Consider the following 25,017-nt stretch of genomic DNA (forward strand, 5'->3'; position numbering starts at 1 on the left):
TGGGGCTCAGCATCCCAGGGGTCCTGTATTGCCATGGCAACAGACCGTCAGAGCCAGCGGCTCTCAGGTGGTCCTGTCAGCTCCTGGGTGTAACCCTTTCTGGCTGTTGGCCCTGGGAGTTGGTGATTCATACTTGGCAGGAGGCTGAGAGGTGAACTCCACACAGGTAGAGATGAGGAAAATTGGGGTGTGTGTGTGTTTGTTGAAGGAGAGTCCCTGAGTTTGAATGTGTACCAGTTGGAGAAAATGCCTGGGTCAGGGGAGGGGATACATCGGGTTGGGGCCGGGCAGTAGGGCCATCTTCGGGGCAAAGGTGCTGAGTGGGGAGGCCAGCTGAGTGTGCCAGGGTTGATAACCCCATTTTTCAAGCCAAAACCCAAAGCACATCATTCCACAAGGGGCTTCTGGTTTGTGAAAGATTTGTAGGAAAAATCTTGCAAAGATAAAAATTGAATCACATTTAGTTTAACATTTAATAGGTTCCTTTTTTGGGAAGAATAAATTTTTATGGAAATTCAGAATGATGGCATGCTAGCCCTGGGGGCTGAGGAAGTGGGGCCCACACTGGTATGGGGGGTGATGGGTGGCAGGAGGCTCGGAGTTGTTGCCTCAGGGCAGCCCTTCAGCTCAGCATTTAGGGGCTCAGAGGACCCAGCCCCCAAAGGGCCCTGCGATGTCCATGTTTCACCCCCAACTCAACCCTGATTACCCTGTGATGTGAATACCTGGTTGAGGGCTGCATCCCCTGCTAGAATGTGTCTCTGGGATATCGTAGGAGCTCAGTAATTGTTGAATGGACACACCGATGAAAGCACCCATCCTCCTGTTTCCCTAGCAGTGGAATTCCTGGCTAAAGAATAAGACAGTCCCTTCCCTTCATGCGTGTCTATGCCTCCTTGCAGCCCGTCCCCTCCAACTACACCCACTCAGCGGGAAGGTGTCCAGGTCTCTCTATGGCCATGGAGGAAGCTCCAGGCAAGGGGGAGGCTGGAGCGACGTCCACTCCCTGGCCAGGCCGCACGTCAGAGTCCCCCAAGCCCACAGTCTGAGAATGATGTGAGACCTGAACGGGCTCTGTAAGCATCAGCTGTCTCTCCCCTGCCTGAGCCAACCCCTGCACTGGACCAGGAGGACAGGGGAGGACAGCCTCTAGCTACCAGCCAGGTAGAAGAGGATCCCTGGCTGGCCAGCAGGGGACTAGCCGAGAACAGCCCTTGTCCCAACGTCTAAAGTTAGAAGACGAAATTGTGTCTGCTCTGTTCTTTTCCTGGTTGATCCAAGAGATGATATGAGCCCCTGACTGTGCACAGATCCCTTTGGAGCCGGGGCAGGGGTGACAGGGCAGGGGGCGAGCGGGGAGGTACAGTAGCCTCACCTGTGTGTGTCACGGCCTGGGTACTGATTAGTTCCTACCTGCGGAACCAGTGTCCATCCGTCCCTTCCCCAACCCTGCCCATCGCAGGGCCCCACTTACGCAATATGTAGTGAGTATTTACTCTGTGCCAGGAACTGTTCCGAATCTGTGTGTGTGCATGTGCGTGTGTGTGCGTGTGTTTCACACTCATTGAATTTTCATGACCTTATGAGGTAGATCCATTATTATCCCCATTTTACAAATGGGGAAACCAAGACACAGAGAGGTTACGTGAGTTGCCCGAGGTCACACAGCGGCTCCACGGCGGTGTAGGGAATGACTGCCACCTCCTCTGTGAAGCTTTCCTTCTTTGAGCCTTCCCATGTGGGAACAGTCTCTCCCTGCCTTGAGCTCAGAGATGATGATTCTCGCGCATGTCGAAGCCCCCTAAGCAGGTTGCAGGGTCTTCAGTGTGAGGATTCCTGACCCCCACGGCACCAAGCACAGGGCCCGGTCAGCGGATGCCTGCCCCGGAGATCGCTGACTCTGTGAAGGAGTGGCCGTGTGTATGTGACTGAACCAACAAACTGGTTATGAGGAAGAGAGAAGAGTGGAATTGGGATTTGCCCAAGTGAATCCATAGCCTGGAGGGAAGAGCACAAGGACAAAGGTGGGGGGCCCAGGTGGGCCGGGAGCAGCGATCCTTCAGCGATCTGCTTGCCACGGGGTGCCCAGCACTGGCCAGGTTCCTTGAGGGACTCATGAAAGGCCCCGCAGCTTCAGGCTGGCCAGGAAGTTCCCGTGAACACACAGGGAGCAATGGGAGAGCCAACAGAACAGTGGCTGCTGCCTGTGAGCATGGAGCATCAGCCAGAGAAGTCAGGCCGCCTTCCTGGAAGAGGAGGAGGAGGAGAGGAAGAGGAAGACCAGTGGCACTCGGTGGGAAGATGAGAGGGGAGGCCAAGAGAGGAAGGTGGACACAGAGAGAAGAGGAGGCAGGAATGAACATGGTGATTTGGGGGAGCTGGGGAAGCCTCTATGGGAAATGGGGCGCCTGTAGGGGGAAGCATGAAATGAAGTGGGGGAGACGGGTGGGCACAGTGGCGTCCATGTGAGCCGGTGTCACTTGTGTATGATTTTTGCCAGTACTTTAAATACGTACTTCAAGTTCTAACAGGTACTTAAAATAAATGCTTGTTCTTGGGATTGAACTAGGTCTTTAACCTATATTTATTACAGAAGGAACTTGTATCATGGCCAAATAGAAAATTAGAACAGGATGGAATGGGATAGAATTGAAAATGACCATAAAAATAAGCACAAAGGAAACCAAACTAGGTTTCTGCTTGAGTCCATTCGGCTGCTATCAGAACACCAGGGGCTGTGTGGCTTATAAACAACAGAAATTTATTTCTTACAATTCTGGAGGCTGGGAAATTCAAGACCGAGAGTGTCAGCACGGTCAGGTAAGGGCCCTCTTCCTGGTTCAGAGATGGTGATCCCTCACTGTGTCCTCACATGGCCGAAGGGGCATGGGATCCCTTGGGGTCTCTTTTACAAGAGATTAATTCTATCCATGAAGTTTCCACCTTTGTGGCCGAGGCCCCTCCCAGAGGTCCCACTTACTAGCACCGTTGTGCGGTTTTGGATGTCACCATAGGAATTCCGGGGGGAAGCAAGCGTTCAGATCGTAGCAGTTATGGAGTCCCAGCTGAGTACCACTCCCTCTGGAAGCTTCCGAGCCTGAAGCCTGCTCTCTCTCTCTGTTACAGAGGAAAACAAGCAGGTGTTAGGAGATGCTGTAGGCATACTAGCACCAAACCCAGACTTTCTCCTTCCTTGACTCAGTCCAAGAGATAGAAGACCGAGGAGCAGAGTGTCCTCACTCCATGAATCGGTGCTATCTTCTGCCTGGGCCATGTCTTTCAGAACACCTCCCATTACTCCTTGGGCCAGCATCCGTGTTAAGTTACTGATTCGTCCTTAATACACAGAGAGGAGCCTTNAGAGATGCTGTAGGCATACTAGCACCAAACCCAGACTTTCTCCTTCCTTGACTCAGTCCAAGAGACAGAAAACCGAGGAGCAGAGCATCCTCACTCCATGAATCGATGCTATCTTCTGCCTGGGCCATGTCTTTCAGAACACTTCCCATTACTCCTTGGGCCAGCATCCGTGTTAAGTTACTGATTCGTCCTTAATACACAGAGAGGAGCCTTGAGCGCAGCCCACGCCACCTGCCCCGGGCCCCAGGTACACCTGGAATGGTACTCTCTCTTGCAGGGAATACCAACAGCATCTTCGCCCTGGACTACATCAGCGGAGCGCTGACCTTGAACGGCCTGCTGGATCGGGAGAACCCCCTGTACAGCCACGGCTTCATCCTGACCGTGAAGGTGAGGGCCAGGCGGCAGGCACCTGCGTCCTGGGGGGAGGGGTGCCCAGTCTGTGGTACTAGCCTCCAGCGGTGCCCCCACTGAAGCCCCCGGCCTCTCACCCTGCATGATTCCCGGGGCACGTGCCAGGGCCCCAGTCAGGAAGGAACCCCACTTAACAGGCGTAGGCCACGTCAGGGCCTGGTGCTGGGCACCTCACAGCCATTCTCAACAGTCACATAGGGTTAGGACTTTTATCCCCGTGTGAGGAGTGAGGGGGCATATGGGAGGGGCTCCTCCTTGGTCCTTACTGTTACCCGTGATTCCAAGTTCTCTGTTGTAGCCACCTCAAATTCTTACATTAACCCCGTTTCTGGGTTTGTCCCGTTTCTAATTCTGACCACTTTCCGGGGGCTATTCCCTGGTTAGGAAGCAGCAGCATAGTGGGGAGAGGTGGAAACCACTGNGTCTGTGGTACTAGCCTCCAGCGGTGCCCCCACTGAAGCCCCCGGCCTCTCACCCTGCATGATTCCCGGGGCACGTGCCAGGGCCCCAGTCAGGAAGGAACCCCACTTAACAGGCGTAGGCCACGTCAGGGCCTGGTGCTGGGCACCTCACAGCCATTCTCAACAGTCACATAGGGTTACGACTTTTATCCCCGTGTGAGGAGTGAGGGGGCATATGGGAGGGGCTCCTCCTTGGTCCTTACTGTTACCCGTGATTCCAAGTTCTCTGTTGTAGCCACCTCAAATTCTTACATTAACCCCGTTTCTGGGTTTGTCCCGTTTCTAATTCTGACCACTTTCCGGGGGCTATTCCCTGGTTAGGAAGCAGCAGCATAGTGGGGAGAGGTGGAAACCACTGGGGTCCTCACCCCCGAGGTATGGTGGAGCCACACCCCTCTGGCCCCCATAGCCCCTGCCACTGATGGCAGGTTTTAGTTAAAATCTCTGATTTGCAGAGCCGTTCCCCCCAAAATCCATTTAGGGTATAAACTGTGTCTGGTCCACAGGGGTCCTCCCCAGCCCACCCATCGATGGAGGCTGGGGAGGGCACAAGGCCTGAGGAGAGCAGCTTGGGGAAGGAGGTCCTTCCATCCTGAAGAGAATGGAGCAGCCCAGCCTGGCCCTTGATTGCTCTCCTTGACCTCGGGAGGGTTGTTGATTAGCCCTCCCCTGCCAGCTGGCTCCTCTGTCGCCACCCAGGGTGCACACGTGGGCCAGCAGGGGGAGGGGGGCTAACACTGCCTCCTGCCCACCCAGCATCAAGCCACCAGGCCACGGGGCCCCTCTCTGCCTCCCCTCCTCTCTGCTTGCTTCCTGTGGAGGCGCGCAGTTCTAGTCAGAGAGAACTGTGCCCTGATCCCAGCGCCACCCCCAGCTCACTGCGGGACCCTGAGCTCAGTGCCTCCATCTTTATATAAAATGTGAGGGTGAGTTCCCAAACTTGGCTGTGAATCCAAATCTGCCAGGGAACTGGGAAAAGATTGCTGGTCCTGCGCCTCCTGCCCAGAAGTTTGGGTTCAGAAGATTGAGTGGAAACTGGGAATGGGTATTCGGGGGCCAGGGTGCTGTGGTGCAGAGACCGGGCACCCAAGGATTTGAGCCCATTTTTCCCTGAGTCCGACCCAGGCCCTCAGAGCCTAGCACCGCGTTTGGGCCATAGCAGATGCCAAATTAAGTCTTGATTACCTGCTAGCATAAAAATTCTTGACCTCACTTTTATCATCTGCCAAACTAAATAAGGAGTCTCCCTTTGCCCCTTGATGAGCCCCCAAATCTGTCTTGCCATCACCATGCCGCCTTGTCCCCTTGGTTCTGGAACCCTACTGCCTAAGTTTGACACCTACTCTGACTGTGTGTCCTTGTGCAAGTTACTTAACCTCTCAGCATCGGTTTCCCCAAAGGTAAAATGGGGAGGCTAANTGACCTCACTTTTATCATCTGCCAAACTGAATAAGGAGTCTCCCTTTGCCCCTTGATGAGCCCCCAAATCTGTCTTGTCATCACCACGCCGCCTTGTCCCCTTGGTTCTGGAACCCTACTGCCTAAGTTTGACACCTACTCTGACTGTGTGTCCTTGTGCAAGTTACTTAACCTCTCAGCATCGGTTTCCCCAAAGGTAAAATGGGGAGGCTAACGATAGAATCTTCTTCCTGGGATGGTGGTGAGGGGTGGGATCGTTCGCATGAAGCACAGGACCTGGCACTGAGAAAGCCTTGGTCAAGGATCGTATTGTGACCGTGGCCGCCTTCATCTCTGGGGTGTTTGTCGTCTCCCCACAGGGCACAGAGCTGAATGATGACCGCACCCCCTCCGATGCCACAGTCACCACAACCTTCAACATCCTGGTCATTGACATCAATGACAATGCCCCAGAGTTCAACAGCTCTGAATACAGCGTGGCCATCACTGAGCTCGCACAGGTGGGCTTCGCCCTACCCCTCTTCATCCAGGTGGTGGACAAGGACGAGGTGAGTTCCGGGAACGCGTGGCCTGTCCAGACCCCTGCCCTTTCCGGGCCCTCCAACCCTGGGAAAGATACGAGGTATCGCTAGGCTTCCAAGTACCCATCTGTAACATAGAAACAAACATTGCTGCCCCTCGTCCCCTGCAGAAATCAGCAGTCTCTAATCCTCAGCGTACCCCCCACCCCTGCAAAAACTCTTGGAGCACACGCTTGCAGCGAGTAGTTCTTCATTGAGTGATTTACTGAGGAATTTATCTAGAAATATATGCTCATCCTGTTGATCTAGTATGTTTGTTATAAAACATACACCAAAATATAGATATTTTAAAAGTTGGAGGCTGTTGCATAAATACGACCTCGGAAACAAGTCCTAGTTCTGCTCTTGGTGTAGTAATGACTCCTTTTCCATGTGAGTAGCGCAAGTGCTTTCAAGGGGATCCCAGGCCACAAGGAGACTTCGGGGGTCAGGAAGCCGCAGCCCCCTGCAGGGCCTCCCTGGCTGAGGCCAGTCTTAAGATGAAGGGACATGGGCCGCGAGGGAAGGAGAGCTCCAGAAGGACAGGAGGGAGGAGGCTCCGGGATGGGTCCTAGCCCCACCAGGCCTGGATGGGACAGGCTTCCATGCTGCTGGGGAGACCCTCTCAGCCTGCCTCCTCCCCGCCCCTCCCATGCCCCTGCCGGTCTCTCCCTGCCTGTCAGCAGCCACAGTCCTTAATAGCACTTCTATTTATTACCACCGCTGCCTGCCGGCCCACTCTGCTCAGGAATTCCATTAGGTTTTCCAGCCTGAGGGGCTTCTCTGCAATTACTCCTCACAATGCGGGACTCCCGCACTGGCCTCCTCCAGGCCTGGCTTCCTGCTCGCTCCCCCTGCCCCTCTCTACTGGGGCTGCTCAGCTCGCCACCAGCACACCTGCCCAGCAGCCACTCCTCCCGTGACCCACCCCGTCTGCCTGCCGTCAGCTTCTCCTAACTGTGCACCGTCCACGTCCGCCCCAACCAGCCCCCGCCCCCACCAAGGATGCAGGTCCGTGGGGGCAGGTCAGCCCCACAGTGTGTGCACGTGCGTGAGCCACGTGCCCCCACCTCCTGCTAAGTCATCTCGTACCTATCTGAGATAAGGAAAGTATGTGCTGAGCACCTACTGTTTACAGGAGCTATTTTTGGTCCCTTGGGAGAGTGTAGCCCACGGGACCAAGTGTGTCTACACAAGGGTAGTAGGTACTTTTTAAAACCTGTGCAAAAATGTGGAAAGTTTAAAAGGTGGAGATAAACAGGTATAAAAACAAGTTCCAAGATTTTCTCATACCCCAGTGTGTCAGCTTTGATCCCCCTGGAGCACAGCGCCCCCTTTAGACACTGATGTGTGAGTGAGGGCCTGGGGAGAAAGGGCCATCTCTGGTTTCAGGCTATGATGAATGTCCAGGAGAACAGAGACGCTGGTCCCCGCATGCGGGCCAGTGACAAAGGGTAGCAAGGGCTCCAGAGCTTAGCTGAGGAAGGGGGAAGAAGGGGCCAGAGGACAACAAAAGCTCTATGGTGAAAGGGGGACCAGGGCTGAGCGTTGGGGCACAAATCAGATGGTGAAAGGCAGCCAGGAGGGCTGGCAGGTTGGGCAGTGGCCCACAGAGGCCCAGAGGGCGGAACCTGTGAGGAGGAGGGAGCAGGCAGTACCGTGTGAGGGAAGCAGGGTTTACATAGCGGGCTTGTGGGAGGGTGGGTTGGGACACAGGCCGTGAGGGCCCTGAATGCCAAACCAAGGACTCGGGGCTCGATTTTGGAGGCAACCCAGAGGGGAGGCAGCTTGTGTAGTGGTTCATGGCCCAAGCTCTGGAATCAGCTGGGGCCTGTGTTCAAATCCAGCCTTGCCATTCACTAGCTCTGCGACCTTCGGTGAGTCATTGACCCTTTCTAAGCGTCACTTTGCTCATCTGTGTGAAAATGTATCTGTTTCTATTGCAGTCACAAATTAACCCTGAAACAGAGGTTTATTTCTTGCTCAGAGATTTATTCCTACTCGTTGGCACAGGTGGGTAGAAGGACCCCACTCTGTAGTCACTCAGGTGCAGGTTCTGTGGTCACATCTGTCACTGCAGGAGGGAGGGGACAGCTACGGGGGCAAGCACCAGCTCTTCTATGCTTCATCCTGAGACTGCTGCCCAGAACTAGGGACATGGCCCCACCTCACTGCCAGAAGGCTGTGGAATATGGGGAAGCAGCTACCTATTTGGGTCTGTCACAGGGAACGCCAACACGGGATAGAGAAAGAGACCAGACCTCTAGTCTGTAGGACTTAGCACAGTACCTGGCACACACCCAGATGTTAACCAGATGGGTCCAGGGAGCATCCCCACCAGCAGGGCCAGAACCCCCAGGGCCTTCTCACCACTACTGGTTGGGGGGTCTCAGGGTTACTCTGACTCCTTGGGGTAAACTCAGTCCCAGTTTGCTGGAAGGCCTGTTGGAAGTGTCTGCAGGGAGGCTGAGGGCTATCTGGGTCCAGCCTGCCTCTAGTGGCCACTTCCCGCCCAGGCACAGGCATCCACGCTGTGGACGGCATGCCCAATGCCACCGGAGACCATTTCACTGCTTGCCCCAGGGAGTTGGCCAGTGTCTCTGACAGTAAAGGGTTGGCCTCCTCCCTGCAGGGCCCCACTTCTCCAGGGCACAGTGAGGTGCAGAGAGAGAACTACTGATGAAGAAAGACAGCCCAGAAGCCCAGACTCCCCACCCTAAGGTCCTCTGGGTCACAATCCAGCCTCCCAGTAGAGCTGCACCCAAACATCCCAGACGTGGTCCTGGGCCGAGTCCTAAATAAGAGGGAGGAATAAATTGCTTTCTAAATTGCCCTGCGTTTTTTTGTTTGTTTGTTTTTGTTTTTTTGTTTTTGGGATTTTTGTTTTGTTTTGTTTTTTTATGTGTCCCATCTCTTCTCTACTCTCCAAAATTTTGGAGGGATCCGGATCTGGAGGGGGTAAATGCCCCCAAGGGTCAGGACCCAGGTTCCCAGCATGGAGTAGTTCAGCCACGTTGCCAAAGTCCAGAATCTGGAAAAAATCAGGGAACCTCAAAGAGCAATCAGACTTTTGTAAAAGGACATTTTAAAAATCTGTCATTTCTTCCGGTTCTCTTTTTGAGGGGAGGATACATCTGTTGGGATTTGTGTCTGGGGTGAAGGTGGCTGGATTTGCTAGGCGTGTTGCAAAAATGTGTTCATCAAGCAGAGTTGAAGGAGGGAAAGGAGCCTGAGAGAGGTGAAGTCACTTTGTCGTAGAGTCAGAGAACATGTGAACATGTGGTTCTCCTTGCACGCACCATTATTATGGTTTTGCAGGTATTAGCATGATGACCTCAGTCATACCATCTCCCTGATTCAGCTGAAGGGTTCACGGGCAGGGGCAGGGCTGCTTTTGCCACCAGTGTAACCCTGAGCCTCACACTCTGCCTGGCACCTAGGAGGCACTGCAGAAATGCATGCTGGTTGAATTAAAGCACGATTGAATGATAAAAGTAGCCATGAGGTGGCTCAGGGCTTTGTCCAAACTTGATCCTCAATCCGTGCCCCTGGGCGAAAGCTCAGTTCCCCTGCGATTGTGTTAGACAGTGACTTCAGAAGTCCACAGTGGGGCAGCAGAGGGTGCCGATGGAAAACAAAGGGAAAGAGGAAGCAGTTTAACTTCCCAGGCAGCACTTTGTGGCAGTTACTCCCAAGAAGGAGGTTAATCTACTTTGCAAAGACTAGGCAATGCTGGCATCCCCTCCAGACGGAAGATTCTGCCCAGTTTCTTGCTGAATCTCGCCTCTGCAGGAAAATGCGAGACAACAATGGTACTTGAAAGAAGCCCTTTCTGTCTCCCAAGGACTCCATCCTCATTGTCAAGTCCCACTGAGTAATTTCTCTCCTTTGCCCAGCTACAGGAAACTCACAGAAGCCCCAGAAGGAAGGGATAGGATGGGCTGAAACCACCAACAACCCATTTGCTCTGCATGACAGTTGAGATGCAAATAGATGGTTGTAATGCAGATCACAACAACAACAACAAAAATCTCAAGGCAAAGGCCGCAGGAGTCAGCCTTGGTGTGGAACTCCTCTCGGAGTTTCAAATTAAAGGCTGTGGCAGCCGCATTCCCCTGCCCCCGGCTGCTGGGCGTTCTCCTGTCTCTTCCTCGGTGTTCTGGAAAGCCACAAGAAATAAGCAACACACTCACCCACTTGGATTCCTACCGCATCCTCACCCACGCCCTTGGCTGCAGCATGTTCTCTGTGTTTTCTCCAGTCCGGTCAGCTTTTCCTCTCGCGACCAAGCCTGCAGCCCTCCCCACCCCCAGTCCCGCGCAGAGCTGAGCTAGCCTGTCCTGTTCCCCATCTGCGTGGGGTGACCTTGTTAGGATGGCTGCAAGTCTCTGTTCAGTTGTCCTGAAATCCGCTCTTCTACTTAGAGTAGCTCTCTGTGCTCCTCATCCCACCTCTGCTGCAGGTCATCGTGCCTCTGGTGGCTGCTTTACAAATTCCAGCAAAGGGCTTTGGTTTTAAATACCCTTTGGCATGGTGCGCGACCCCTCCCAGCGGACTCCGAGAGCTGAAATTTGGCAGTACCCCTCACCCGCCCCGCACCTTTCTTCTCAGGAGCTGGGAGCCTTTGATCCACTTCATTTCAGTCTCATTTCTGACCCACAGCTTCTCAGAACATATTTCCTGCTGTCCTTGATTTTTGCAGGGGAGTGGGGAGTGGGGCACCAGTATCCCCCCTGGAGAGGCCTCTGCTGCCTGGTTCTGGCTCTTTCTGGGAACTGGAATCATTTGAGAATGGGCTTCAGACTTCATCAGTGTGCTGGCCACCCCCCCCCCGGGGGGCCTTTCTTAGGGCCTCCGTGCAAATCCACACAGCTGGGGGATGATGTATGCATTCACTCAACGATCATTCTTGCAAGCCTAGGATGTGCCCGGCACTGAGGAATTAGTGCTGAAGATGTGGTCCCTGCCCTCAAGAGCTTCTGTTTCATCCCAGCAGAGAAGCTAGAGGGCTAGGCCCCAACACCACTGTAGATAGAAATAAATGAGTGTCAAGAGGTCAATCAACAGGGTGAGTGATGGGGTGCCATGGGGGACGATTTTTGACTCAGCGGTTCCAGATGGCCTTCCAAAACAGGTGCCCTTAGAGCTGAGGTTAAGAGGTGTAAAAGAGGCAGCCGCACCAAGCTGCGGAGAGAGAACATTCTGGCAGCAGATGCTCCCCCGCAAGGCCAGAAGTCCCCCGAAAAGGCTGAGCATTTTCAAGGAGCAGTAAAGAGATGGGTCGGAGGTGGGGGGAGCTGGAGAGAGCTGTAGGGGGCGAGGTGGCAGTGTCAGCGGGAGCCAGGCCAGGCCGTTTTGTTACCGCGAGCCCAGTGGGGAGCTGGCGGGTGACATGCTCTGAGTCGCCTTTCTTAAGGAGCCCTCTGATTGCTGTGTTGAAGATGGGCTGCCAGGAGGCAAGGCTGGAAGCAGGCAATGTAGCAAAGCCGCATGGGAGCCCCCCCTCCCCTTAGCCACCCGTTCCAGCCAGCAAGTGTCTCCAGCATCAGACCGGAGGCTCTCCTACAGTTTCGCCATTTTCCTCTCAGGGCCACAAGAAGCCAGAGAAACCCAGGCCCCTTATTGGGAAACCCAGAAAGTCCAATGGAGACCGCCTTCAGAACTCTGCCCAGGAGGAAGGGAGTGGCCACCTTTGGTCTTTGTGACGAGGCTCTCCCAAGTCAGAATCGGCCCAGGGTTCTGAACCCTGGCCCTAGCCTTCTGCTACCAGCCCGACCCCAACTGTGTAGGGGAGGTGGTAGAGAAAACCCCAAAGCCAAGTCCCACCCCCATCCTGCTCCTGACCCACAGAGCGATTCCCAGCAAGCCACGTCCCCGCTCTGTGCCTCAGCTCTGTGCCTCAGCGTCCACCTGTGGAAACCCGCGGATTGGGCCGGTCGGTCTCAGTGAAGACTTTGCCAACCTTTTGGTCCAAGAGGACCTGTGTGGGAAGTGGAGGGTGCCACCTGAGCTTCCTACTTCTCTCCTGCCCCCAGCGTGGGCCCCTCCTCCCTTCCCCGGCCCTGCTCTGGCCACCTCTGCTCCCCGCTTTGGGCAGAAGGACCTGGCACCGCCACGGGCCTCGGGCCTCGTCCCCCCACCGTCCTGTCCCAGCCTGCCCGCGTGCTTGTTTATTTGCTGTTACCTGGAGCATCCTTTCACCGGTTAGGGAGAGAGAAGTAGCTGGCATGGTGAAAAATGAGCGCTTTGAAGCCAGACTGCCAGGGTCCGAGTCCTGCTGTGCTGCTTTTGTTCTGTGTCGCCTTAGGGGACTTGATCTATTCTCTCTGATTCAGTTTTCCTATCTGCAAAATGAAGACAGAGATAGGGCCTACCTCGCAAAGCTGTTACAAGGATTCAATGAGTTAATAGTGTGTTTGAAACCGCGCCTGCGCCGTAAAAAGCACTCTTTAAATTTTAACTGGTTTTATTACCCCAACCCTGAGAGAGAGAGGTGTATTACTGTGTTTCTTCAGAGAGGAGGCAGTCTTCAGAGAGGTTAAGGGGCTTCCCCAAGGTCACACAGCCAGTGGGTCACAAAGCTTGGCCTTGAACTCTCAATCCTGTGCTCCTGGCTTGCACTGGGGAGCTCCACATTTGTAGCCGTGGCTCCCCATTCTCGAAGGTTTGATCCCACCCAAGCAGGTGGGTCTCCCACCTCCAGCATGGCTGTGGGCAGGGCGAGGGGGGAGGTAAGGCAAGGTGAACAGGGACACATCTGGCAGGAGCTAATTCCTATTTCAGGCAGGAGATGACACGATTCATTTGTTTGAGGGGCATAGGAAAAAAAAAACAACAACAGAATTACCCACCTCCCCAAGGAGAAAACATCACCACATAAATAAATAAAAGAAAGCAAATGACAGGGAGAAAAAGCCATATTCCAGAATACTGGGTTTACTTATAGCGATTGGGGGGAGGGGCAGCGAGAAGGGGAGATGGTTCTCATTCTCCAGCTAATCTGGGCCTTGTTTTTATCCGTCACCCTCATTCTCCATTCCACTTGTGTTCCAGGCCTGTCAGGGAGCCCAGCCCACAACCTTATATTTATTTAAATTTATTTTCCCATTTGTCTTATTCCTCAGTCAGTCCAGCCTGTGGTTTCTCTGGCCTCTCTCCCCAGGCAGCCCTGCATGCTTGTGGCTGTGGGCCCCAGGGGCCTCGGCCAGGCTTCCTTTCAGTCCCAGAAGTGGGGTCCCACTGCTTCCCCAAGGCACCCATGACTGTGGATGGAGGAAAATCAGCATCTTTGTTCTCACTACCTTTAACTGACCGTTAGTACTCCCTTTATTTCTGAAAATAGAAACAAGCATTGGCAGTACCTGGGGCTTTGACCCCAAGAGAAACCTTAGACATTTTCACATCCATTTCAAGTGTCTTGGGATCTCAAAATACCATTTACAGTTATCACTACTTTGAAATTACAGCATACGTTAACCCTCCTGCCAAATGTTATTGTTTAACGCATTAAGAAGCACCTAATTCTTCTTTAACACCCTTTTAACATACCTGGTAACTCTATTTCAACATAGTGAGTTGACTTTGTTGTCCTGTATTTTATTTTTTTGCAATTAAAAATGTTATTCTAGGAAGAGGGGTTCTATGGGCTTCACCAGACTGTCAGAGGGGTCCTTGGCCAAAAAAAAAAAAAAAAAAAAAAAGATGGAAAACCCTCCTTAATCCCTATGCTCCTGCATTACCACCCTTTAGCCCAGCTCCCTCCTTGGGCTTTTGCTGTAAGGCTGACATTGTGCTGGTTGGCGGGTCCGCATCCTGAGCCTTACATCTTTTGGAGCGTGGGGTGGGGGGGTGCGGGGACAGGGAGGCTCCATGTCACACATTCAACGGAGGGTCCATTTTCTAGCTCTGGATTCTCCAAGCCACTGTTCAACTGGGCCCCTCATATCCATCCACCAGCAGCTGCTGTACAGGAGAGACACAGGACATATATGCCCCTACCACCCCAGGGAGTGATCCCCATTGCCCTAAACTCTCCCTGCCTGCTGATGGGACCCAGAGCATCGATCTCCATTTTCCTATTTTCCAAAGCAGTTTGCACCAGAAACCAAACTCTGGAAGTAGTGATGAGATGGGGAAGAGAGGGAGGGGCAGGCTGCCAGCATCCGTGGCAGCAGATGTGAGTTTTTGCACTTTCTGTGGGTGTGTGATTATCCAGTTATCCAGACTCTTGTTTCCCCTCTATTAGTGACATAAGTGGTATCTGGCTGGAAATCACCCACCTCCCATTGAATCCCCTGGGCGGTATAAAGGAAGCACATAGACTGCCTCCAACATCTGTCCCTCTCACCCAGCTTGTGATGTCATCAGTGATGCAAAGCCGAGAGGAAGTAGGGAGTGAGGGCTCTGGTCCAGGGAGCAACCAAGGTGAGGCACATCCAGAAGTGGAGGTCAGAACTTCCCTTCCCGAAGTCCCCATTCCCCAGGCCAAGGTGCCCATCTTGGCTACTCCTTTTTCTAAAAGGTTCTCTGGTGATCTGGCTGCACAGCCGGGTAAGCGTCCGCCCAGAGCCATGTCCTCACAGCTGGTACCTGGAATCCATGGTGCTGCGGTGAGCATCGCTCTGCAGCTTTGTTGGCCTGGCAGCGGGCAGAGGTCTGTTGGCAGGACCTCTGTTGTGTCGCATCTTCAGCCCACATTTCCAGGGTTCTTCCCTAAGGTTTAGGTTTTCCAGGAGACTATCTGTGGACTTCAAAGCAAAGCCATTCTGGAAGGGAAGCCAGAGGGAGCAGGGCAGCCCCATCTGCTCTTTTTCCTATTAATTTCTCCCCAGTTGCCTTCACTGAGGCTCTTATTATGACGATGGTGATTATTAGGATTTTTCTGTGCATGGCTGCGTCCTGTGGTGTGATTCCTCCCAGCATGCTAAGCTCAGCCTCCCTAAGGGACCAGAGGGTGTCCTCGGTGTGATTCTGACACCTCCTAATTTAGTCTCATCCGTAAATCTAATTAGCGTGCTATTTACACCAGGCCCAGTAGCCCTGGCGGGGGTGTAAAGCAGGCAGCCCCATTCCTCAGCCTCTCCCCTCCCCAGTGCCTGCTCCCCTGCTGGGCCAAGTCCCCTCCTGCAGCAAGAGGTGGACTTTCATCTTGGATGTGGGGGATTGTACCCCTTCACCCCCCTCCCTGGCAGCTGGCCCTCCCCCCCCCCACTTAGGATGGAAAGTAGTGGAAGTCGTTTTGTTCTTAGGAGTCACGCTTCGCAAGGCAGGGCCTGGTCTTCCTGAACACCCCCTCGGGGATCAGAAGCAGAACTAACGCGCTTCATCCTCCCTCCTCTTCCTCTCCAGGACCTCCTGACCGCTTCGTGCCCACTACGGTGCCCCTTCTACCATGGGCACCAGTGAGCCCTGTCTCACCCTAGAACGTGATTTCTTCCCGCCCTCTCCCACCTGCCCCATTTGTCACCCCCATCACACCCCTGACAGCCGTAGACAGTGCGTCTTGTTTATCCCCATCTCAGAAGAGTAGGGGTAAGCACAGCCCATCTGGGAGTGGTCCTTGCATGCCTCACCCGATCCCTGTGCACACGGGTGATAAAACATCCTAATTAACAAGTATCAGAGATGGCAGAGCCCCGCTGGCAGCGGTGGTGAGGATGGGCCACCAAGGGCGGCACGGAGCCTCCTCCCCAGAGCCAGCGCCCAGCGCTGCTCGCCTGATCTGCTGCAGACTCTGTCCCCTGCAAAGGGGGAATGGTGTAGGGGTGGGTGCGGCGGGGGCAGGACGCATTTCATGGCAAGGCAACGTTTCATGACCGTGTTGTCACTCTACCCAGGAAGGCACAGGGCAGACACTCCCTCCTCTCTCTCCAAACCTTCGTTTCCCCATCTGTTACCCATCTGATTTGAAAAGGATTTGAGAGTGAGAATAAATTATCAAAATCAAGGTTGTCATATGTTTATATCCTAGGTTAAAAGGCGCAGGTTTTCCTCTTCTTCGTCCTTGACTCATGCCTTGAGTCCAGGGTCAACGGGCAGGTGATATCTCTGCTTCTCTCACGTGGGCAAAACTAGCCTAGAGGAAACCTGAGGTCAGAGCAGTGCCATAGCTACACCAGCCGGCAGAGCACAGAGTAGCGGGCACCCGCGGGCCTGGGGCAGGCGAGCCTAAGAGATGTCCTACTGGCACTCTTGCATCGAGCGGGGTGGGCATCAATTCATTAGTTCATGCAGTCGACAAATACTTGTTGAGTACCTGCTGCGTGCCAGATGTTCTTCGAGGTACTGTTCACAAGTGAACGCAGCAGCCAAGTTCCTGCCCTCATGCAGCATCCATTCCAGCAGTGGAAAATCGAAGAAACCAGTAAATCTGTGGCAGACGGCAACCAGAGCCATGGAGGAAAATAAAGCAGGGTAAGGGGCTCAGGGGAGTCCCGGGGAGGCAGAGGGGTCGGAGGAGGCCTCTCTGATGAGGTGACATTTAGGAGAGACCTCAGTGAAGAGGGGTTTGGCCACGTGGACACTTGGAGGAAGAGCATTTCAGGCAGAGGGCACGGCAGGCACATGGCTGTAGGCAGCAGTGGCCTGCGCACGGTGCAGGAGGACTGGGTAGGAGCAGGGAGGAGTGGGGAGGCCCGGGGCTGGCGGAGGCAGTCAGATAGGCAGCTGTGCCATCAGGGCTCGGCTTGTGTACCGGAGGGAGGCAGGATGCAGGAGGTCCCCTAAGGGTAGTGAGCAGGCAGCAAGGGCCTTGTAGATTGAAGTATTGGAAGGACAGTCCATGAAAAGAACCCAAGTGTCCATCCACTGCTGAGAGCATCAACAAGATATGGTAGCTCCACAACAGACTATATTACTCAGCCGTGATGGTAATGCGGCCCTGACACCTGCTACCACATGGATGAACCTAGAAAACCTTATGCTACATAAAGAAGCCAAACACAAAGGGCACATAGTGTATGATGCCATCTGTATGCCATCTGTATGAAATGTCCGGAGTAGGCAAATGTGTAGAGACGGAATGCAGACTAGTGGCTGCGGGGGCTGCGGGGAGGGGAATGCGGTGTGATTGTTCCTGGGTACAAGGTTGCCTTTTAGAATGATGGACATGTGGAACAGTATAGAAGTGGTGGTTGCAAAACATTGCAGATATCCTGAAAACCACTGAATTATACTCTTTAAAATGTTACAATGGTGAATCTAATCACAAAATCATTTTAAAGGATGCTCTGGCTGCCCAGGGACCACCCAGGGCAGGGCCATCACTGGGAGGTAAGGACAGTAAGGGGAGTGCTGTTGGGGAGTGAGACGGGGTCAGCTCCTGCACCCATTTTGAAGGGAGAGTCAAGGATTTGCTGGGGTGTGTGTGTGTGTGTGTGTGTGTGTGTGTGTGTGTGTTGAGGGGTGTGTGTTACAAAGACTGCACAAGGTGTTTGGCCGAGCACTTGGAAGCGTGGCGTCCTTCCTTCCTGAGATGGTGAAGCAGTGTGTTTAGTGAGGGGGAGGGGGAATCTGTAGTTTAGCTTTCAACACATTACATTTGACGTGCTTGTCAGTCATCCCTATGGAGACATCGAGAAGGCAGAGGGGGTGTGCTGATAAGTGTCCAACAAGCAGCTCTAGGTTGGGGGCCCCTCATTTGTAGCACGCGGCGTTCTCTCTGGGGGAAATCCTACCACACCGACCTCAAGCTGCCAGCATGACCGCAGCTGGCTCACCTGGATCCTGGAAACCCAGCCCTTGACTATCTGGAGCCCACCATGTGGACTGGACTATATTTAGAGCCACAGGTCCAGCTGGGCTCACTGAGGCAAGGGGTGTGGGTGTCAGAAGAGGGGGGCTGGGGGACCCCAGTGTTCACGCGAAGGGAGATGGGGCTGAGCCAGCAAAGGCGACTGAGAAGGAGCGGCCTCCCAGGGAGGAGGAGGACCAAGAGGGAGCACGGCAGGACAGGAGTGTGGTGGGGGGTTGGCAGGGACAGGCACTGTGCAGGAAGAGGGACAGCGCTCATGAGAGGGAGGAGGCAGCCAGCCATCCGTAAGGCGCAGCAATATTTGCCAATTAGCATATGGATCTGTGTTTACTTTTCTGCTTTCAGCATAATGACTCTTAATTGCCCTCATTAGGGAATGTCCAAATCCGCTAACGTTTATAGAGCAGGCCAACCAGGCCTTTTTTTCTTTTTTAATCCACTTGACCCTCTGCTCCCCCGCTTTCAAAGCCCTTCCCCCCGAGCACGGGAAGGCTCACCTCTTAGAGGGATGCGGGACTGCCCCTCCCGCTCAGTGCATTGGTGCAGATGTTCACTCATCCTCTGGGGACAGGCGGGCTTAAATAAACAGACCACTATGGAGAAGTGAGAATCAGGTGATCTCAAAGGCATTATAGGAAGTGAAAGCAACCAGTCTCAAAGGCTATGTTCTGTGTGATTATTTGACATCCTCGAAAAGACAAAACTTTAGTGACAGAGAACCCTTCAGTGGTTACCACGGGTTAGGGGCAAAAGAGGGGTTGACCAGAAAAGTAAGCGCAGGGAGTCTGGGGGACAGTGGAACCATTCTGGGTGCTGGTTATGATGGGGTAACATGAATTTATACATGTGTTAAAATTCATAAAACTGAATACTTCAAAATGTCAATTTCACTGCAGGTTAATTATAAAAATTTTTAAATTATTGACAACCTCCCCCCCCCACGCACCCCCCAAAAAGATGAAGTAAAATGTAGCAGCATAAATAGCAGCAATGGTGAGCTTTTGGACTCAGTACCATGCTTCTCTCCATTGTCATTTCATTCAGCAAGTATGTCATGTGCACCGCACCCCCTATAAAGCCAGAAAGATAAACTGGAGGGCCTTGAATGACAAGATGAGTTTGGACCTAATTCAGCAGGCAAGCGGGAGCCATCGATGGTTCTTGAGCATGAGTGGTATCCTCAGAGCTGTACTTTAAGTTGATTAATCTGGACACCAGGAGAACGAGGACAGTGACAGAGGATGATGGCAGATGGCAGAAAGGTCAGGAACTGGATGCAGGGTCTGTAGGGTTGGAATGCAGCTAGGGTTTGGAATCCCAGGGTTGGGAATGGGGCAGAAACCCAGAAGTACAGGCTGGGAGGCGCAAAGAAGATGGGAGCTGCCATCGTCTGCCCTTGCCCACTCCCTCCATTTCTGTCTCTGTTTTTCTTTGAGTCTGATTATCCTCTCTCCCCCCTTCCCAGCCTTCCTCCTGCCTCTGTCTCTGTCTTCTGGTTTTTCCTCACACCCGCACATTCACAGATAAACACACGTGTAGCCCATTCATTCGTGCATGTATCCCGTTGTCCATTCACCTGTAGTTGTTGTGTGTCCCATGTGAGTGCCTTGCAAGGTGCGGAATATGTCGAGTAGGAGAGGCTCTCTGCAGGCCTGGATAGCTGTGCCCGGGGTTAGACTTCTGGGACCATAGTGGCTGCCATGCAGGGCTGCCCCCAGGCATGATCACCCATCTGCCTGAAACCCAGCACCCTGTCCCAGCCCATCCCCTAGGGCATTTGTGATGTTTTCGTTCATGGCAAGGGGATGCAAAGCTGGGCGGACCTCCCTGGCAGAGGGCTAGCAGGGGGAGGGAGGTGAAATCACTCCCAGATCCCCGACACCCAGGTGCCTGGACTCTACACGGTCTTGAGCTCTGCCCTCCGGGCCTCCTGAGGCAAAGAGATCCCTCATTTTGAAAAGCAGCCCAGAGAGGGCAGTTTGCCTGAGGTCACAGAGCGTGCCAGTTCAGGGCTCCCGGGACCCCCTCCTCAGCCCCCTGCCCCCACCCGCCGGAGCCCTGGGGAGGGGGACGCCGTCAGAAAGGCAGAGGAATACAAAGTGGCGTGATTAGGGCCGGCAGTGTGCCCTCCCGATTTCCATAAGGCATTTAGATTTCTCCGCCTTGCCACACATTTCTCTCTCTGTGGGAACAGGGAAATCGTTGTAGCGTGGTAAACAGAGCCAGGCAGCGGCTGGATGCAAAGCCCAGCTCCGCACCAAGCCCCCTGCTCCTCCTCCTGAGACCCCTTGAGGGCTGGATGCCATCCTTCCCCAACCAGGCCAGCCAGGCTCACCCTCCTGCAGCCACCCTGCCCCTCAGGCCACACGATCCTTCCCAGCTGAGGCCCTAGAGGAAAGGGAGGGACAGTTCTGGGCTTGGGGCAGACCAGGATGCACACCCTTTTTTTCCTGCATTTTGGATTCTCCTGCACCTCTAAGAGAACTGACACCCCACTTTGGCCCCTTGCCCCAATCCCAGCCAAAACTCCAGTGCAGGGAGGGAAGGAGTTGACGCCAGGTAGGGGGGTGAGGTCCAAGTTGGCAGGTTCTGATCAGGGTACCTTAAAGTGAAGACCTTAAAGGCCACCTGTTCAGGGAGGCGCACCCAGGTGGCAGGCAGGGCCACAAGGAAGGCATTGGTGAGCTTTCCACTTGGGGCATGTGCCTTTCCAACAGGGTCCCTTGCAGGAGAGCAGGAAGGAAGAAGGAAGGGTGCTTGGCTTGGGGGATCCTTGAGATCTGGGGGTGGAGGATGAAACATGTCATCCTGGAATGAAGAGCTCAGAGCCCTGGCCTCATAAATCCTACATGGCCCCCTGTCCTGTGCACATGAATTTCCATGTGGCCTGGGGAGATCCCCGAGATCACCTGGGCCTTCCACATAAATCTTGCCCTTTGACCATGCCCACAAGCACTATTAAGGTGAGCCTCCAGCCTCCTGGCCAGTCCCCCTAAAGCCATGTCATTTCTCTAAGTAACCCCTGGACTGATTGCTCTGATGCCTAGAGGTCCAGGGCAGCCCAAAGATTTGGATCCCACAAGAAATGGCTATTTACTTGGGGCACAGAAATGAGGCCAGAGTGGTTGGTTCCAACTCTGGGGGTAGGTACAGTTAGCTCTGTTGTATTCGGTGAGCATAGGTGGCACCCATGACCCCTCCAAGATGGGACCCTCGCAGAGCAAAGGTCACCAGGGCTGAGCAAGAGCCCCTGGTCAACCATGCGGCCATCTTCACTGGCAGAGGACCAGCTCCTGTGTTTGAGTCGCATGAGGGCTGGAGCCTCCGAAGTGGTGCCGATTTTGGGGAGCACCTATCCGACACTGGAGCTGGTGTATCAGATGCTCAGAGCCTTATTTTCCATTCCAGGTGCATGAAGGCCACCCCTGTGCAGTGGGGACAGCTTACCCTGCTAGGCTCTCAGACACACCTCGTGGCGTTGGACCCCAGCTCTCCTGGTTTGCCTGTGACTGCCTGGGTTTTAGCCCATTTAAGTACCACATCGCAGGCAAACTGGGACAGCTGGTCACCTGGGGCAGGCCTGAGAGGTGGCCTGGTTTTTCCTCACACCCAGACACTTATACATGTTGAGAAACTGAGGCTCTGAGCCAGGCAAGCCTGGAATGCAGAAGAGAGACAGGTGGTCAGGGGTAGCTGGGCTCTGGACGAGTGAGATTCCCACAGTGCACGAGGGCAGTGGGCTGCAAATCAGGAAAACAATTTTAAAGCACCTGTCCCTCATTTACCTTAATGCAAGTACCCCATAGCACATTATAATTCACTTCCCAGAAGAGCTGGGGCTGGCTGCAGGGCCAGGGACAAGATCCCTCCTGAGGGAGGGAGGGGAGGCGTGCACGTGCAGGTGAGGGGCACCTGCCTGCCTCGTGCCCTCGTCTGTGAGCAAAATAATACACACGTCTGTGCGATGAAATTGACAGCTCTCCAGTATTCTTTCCCCAAAGTGCCAGCTGCCGATCGGATTGAATTAGATTTCACAGGGGTTTTTGCAATACATGGAATTCACCAGCAAATTACTCTTAAAGAGGGAAAATCAATCATTTGGAGCAGAGATAAGCTGAAGGCAAGGCAGCCTTGGATTGATCCCGTCTGTGCAGGCGCGTGTGGAATTTAGCAGATAACCTGGGGAGAGGAGGAGGGGGAGGAAGAGGAGAAGGAGGGAGGGGAAACAGGAGGGGTGATGGAAAAGGAGAAATGGAAAAGAGAATGGGGGGAAAAAGAGCAAGGAGAAGAGGGAGAGAGGAGAAGAGGAGAGCGGGGCAAGATGAGGGGAGAGGAAAGGAGAGGAGGAGGGGAGAGGAAAGGAGAGGAGGAAAAGATGAAGGAACAGAAAGGAGCGGAAGAGAGGGCAGCAGCCCAGGAGGCCTGGAGCAGTAGTAGGAGTGGAAAGCAATCCAAGAGAGCATAGCAGACATTAAGGGTCCTTAGAGAATCACCCCGGTTTGCAGATCTAGAAACTGAGGCCCAGAGAGAATGAAGGGCTTGCCGCAGTCACACAGTGACAAATGGCCCGTCCAGGGAAAATGGTTCCTGCCCACACTGCTGAAGGGCCCAAACCACAAAGGCGTTTGGGGAGGAGGGTGTGGGTGGGCTGAGAGCCTAAAACCAGGGCAGTGTCCTTCACCCAATGCAGGCCTGAGAAGCAGAGAAACTGAGGCTCTGGGCCGGATAAGCTTGGAATGCAGGAGAGAAAGACAAGGCTGAGCTACCAAGCCTGTGGTGTGGCCTTTGCTGGGGCCCTGGGTTGGGACTGTGTGTCCAGGAACAGGGCATGGGGTCGGGGGAACGTGAAGAGACAGAGACAGAAGGTGGTCCTACATGCAGGAATTGCAAGGAAGTGCCAGCATCAGTTCTCCGGGACTCTGCAACTTGGAAGGTCCCTGGGTCTTGAGGCATAGTTAGGGGATGGAGGCAGTGGCCACCACACGGCTCCTGCCGGTGGCCCTCTGGCCTCTGCCTTCACGGTGGCAGCCTGGTGTGCTGGGCATGGGACGCTCCCACAGGGCAGCAGCAGGGCCAGAGGACCCCTTAGGGGTAGGGGACAGGTGGGAGAAGCAGTGACATGAAGGGGCCGAGAGGCCTGCCCCCTGCCAAGGTCTGCATTGGCATGTCTGATTGGGGTTAATTAAGTGAAAGGCTGGACAAAGGGGTGATAAAGAATCTGTCTCCAGTGGACTTTGATTTTCTGCCGCTCGATAGCAGGGATGAGACCAACAGAGCACAGAGAGGAAGGGAGACCTACAGCCCCTGGCCAGCATTGGCGGGGGGGTCCACTCGCCCCTGCACACATCCAAGCCTTTGCCCTTCCCTGGCCACCCTCATTCCTGGCCAAGGTCTAGAAATCAGCCCTTCCCCAGGGCCGCCTCCCCCCTCCCCCAACTCCCTTCTAGAGCAAGAATAACAACTCTTACCCCCGGAACACTCAGTCCTGGCACGTGACCGGCATCTGGTAGCTCACCCGAGAGAGTGGTCAGGGGGCCTCATTCTTTCCATTTTGCAGATTAGGAGATTGAGGCTGAGAGAGGGAAGAGCTTTTGTGCAAAATCACACAGCTGAGAAGGGCAGTTGCCTCCCTCTGGAGTCAGGTCCAACCCCAAGAGGCCGTGCTTTGAGCTACCACTGAAGCTTAGGGCCCCACACCCTGGAGTCACTAGTTACGGGGTCTGAGTCCTGGACACGGTTTCTGTTCTGTGGGGGTGGTGCTGACTCTCTGGGCACATCTGGGCTCTCGAAACCCCAGCCCCATTCCCAGCTTAGCTAAGGGTCGCCCACTAGCCCACAGAGCTCCCTGGCTCTTCTCTGTCTTGCTTCCCAACACTGCCCACCCCTCCCAACATAAAGACCACCTTGGGCCTTGCTGCCTTTCCCTGGGCCTTCCTCTTCTGTGGAAAGGAATTAAGGTCCCTCGCAGGATATATCGTAGCTCACGGGGTAAGGTGAGGTCGGTACCCCTAGCATTTGGGGTACAAAGGAAAAAACCCACAAAGCTCCTATCAGAGCCTCCTGTCTTAGATAAGAAAACATAATTCCTATCACCCACCAAAACAAGACGGGGCAAAGAGACGATGCTGCTTTTTAATCCTGCAGGTATGCCTTGTTCTCCCACAGATGAAGAGCTGAGGCTCCAGGAATGGGAGCGCTGTTGCCCAAGGTCATACAGCTAGAAAGTGATGACCTGAACCTTACTCTCCACTGCACATCCCATCACTGGTCCCCAGCCAGCCACTCCCCTGACCTAGAGCAGGGAGATGAGCCTCTCCAACTGCTGGCCGAACTGGCAGGGAGGTGCCTGAGGGGGGGTAGGGGTGGAGAGCCAAGTGAGAGCTATGAAGGAGGCCTTTGCGGGCCTCAGGTCCAGGGAAGGAGTCTGGGGGCCAGGCCAGACCTTCCTCCCTTTGGAGACCAGGTCGTCTGCGGAGGGACGTGCCAGTGCCTCCAGGTGACAACCAAGGGAAGTCAGGGGCAGGGGCGCCTGGGTGGCTCAGTCGTTAAGCATCTGCCTTCGGCTCAGGGCGTGATCCCAGGGTCCTGCGATTGAGGCCCACATTGGGCTCCCTGCTCTGCTGGGAGCCGGCTTCTTCGTCTCCCACTCCCCCTGCTTGTGTTCCCTCTCTTGCTGGCTGTCTCTCTCTCGGTCAAATAAATAAAATCTTAAAACAATGAAATAAAACAAGAAGTCAGGGGCAGACCCTGAGAGAGCCCAGGGCAGGGGCCTGCCTGAACCTGCGTCTGCTGGAGGAGGGAAAGGCCCGGCAGTCCTTAACGAAATGCCGCCCTGGGCCCCCCCAGAGCTGTGAGCATCCGGCGCCCTATAGAGGGCCCAGCACATACCAAGCTCTCAGCAACTAGTTGGGAAAACACGGCTGGGTCACCTCACGAAGCCAGGTGACCCCTGGCCGTGGGAGCTGCAGAGAGACTAGGAGGGGTGTCCTTTCTGGGCAGTGCCTGCTCCAACCGCTCCCAAGGCCACCCCCCACTTCCAGCAGGGGGAGGT

General features: G+C 54.4%; 1 protein-coding gene and 2 long non-coding RNA genes across 3 annotated transcripts in view; 2 read left to right on the forward strand and 1 right to left on the reverse strand.

The window, feature by feature from the left end:
- CDH23 (cadherin related 23) overlaps positions 1 to 25,017 on the forward strand; it is a 392,002-nt gene that overhangs the window by 216,494 nt on the left and 150,491 nt on the right. The window contains 2 exon segments of the mRNA XM_034663592.1: positions 3,638 to 3,750; positions 6,014 to 6,202. Coding sequence (XP_034519483.1) covers positions 3,638 to 3,750; positions 6,014 to 6,202 — 302 coding nt within the window.
- On the forward strand, positions 3,791 to 6,001 carry LOC117802698. Its single transcript, XR_004626158.1, has 3 exons — positions 3,791 to 4,182; positions 4,581 to 5,635; positions 5,851 to 6,001. It is a non-coding gene; the product is annotated as an uncharacterized LOC117802698 (long non-coding RNA).
- LOC117802696 lies at positions 9,935 to 23,768 on the reverse strand. Its single transcript, XR_004626156.1, has 3 exons — positions 23,435 to 23,768; positions 12,399 to 12,558; positions 9,935 to 11,239 (listed from the first exon to the last, which is right to left on the reverse strand). It is a non-coding gene; the product is annotated as an uncharacterized LOC117802696 (long non-coding RNA).

Source organism: Ailuropoda melanoleuca, chromosome 6, assembly GCF_002007445.2.
Source record: "Ailuropoda melanoleuca isolate Jingjing chromosome 6, ASM200744v2, whole genome shotgun sequence".
Classification (NCBI taxonomy): Eukaryota; Metazoa; Chordata; class Mammalia; order Carnivora; family Ursidae; genus Ailuropoda; species Ailuropoda melanoleuca.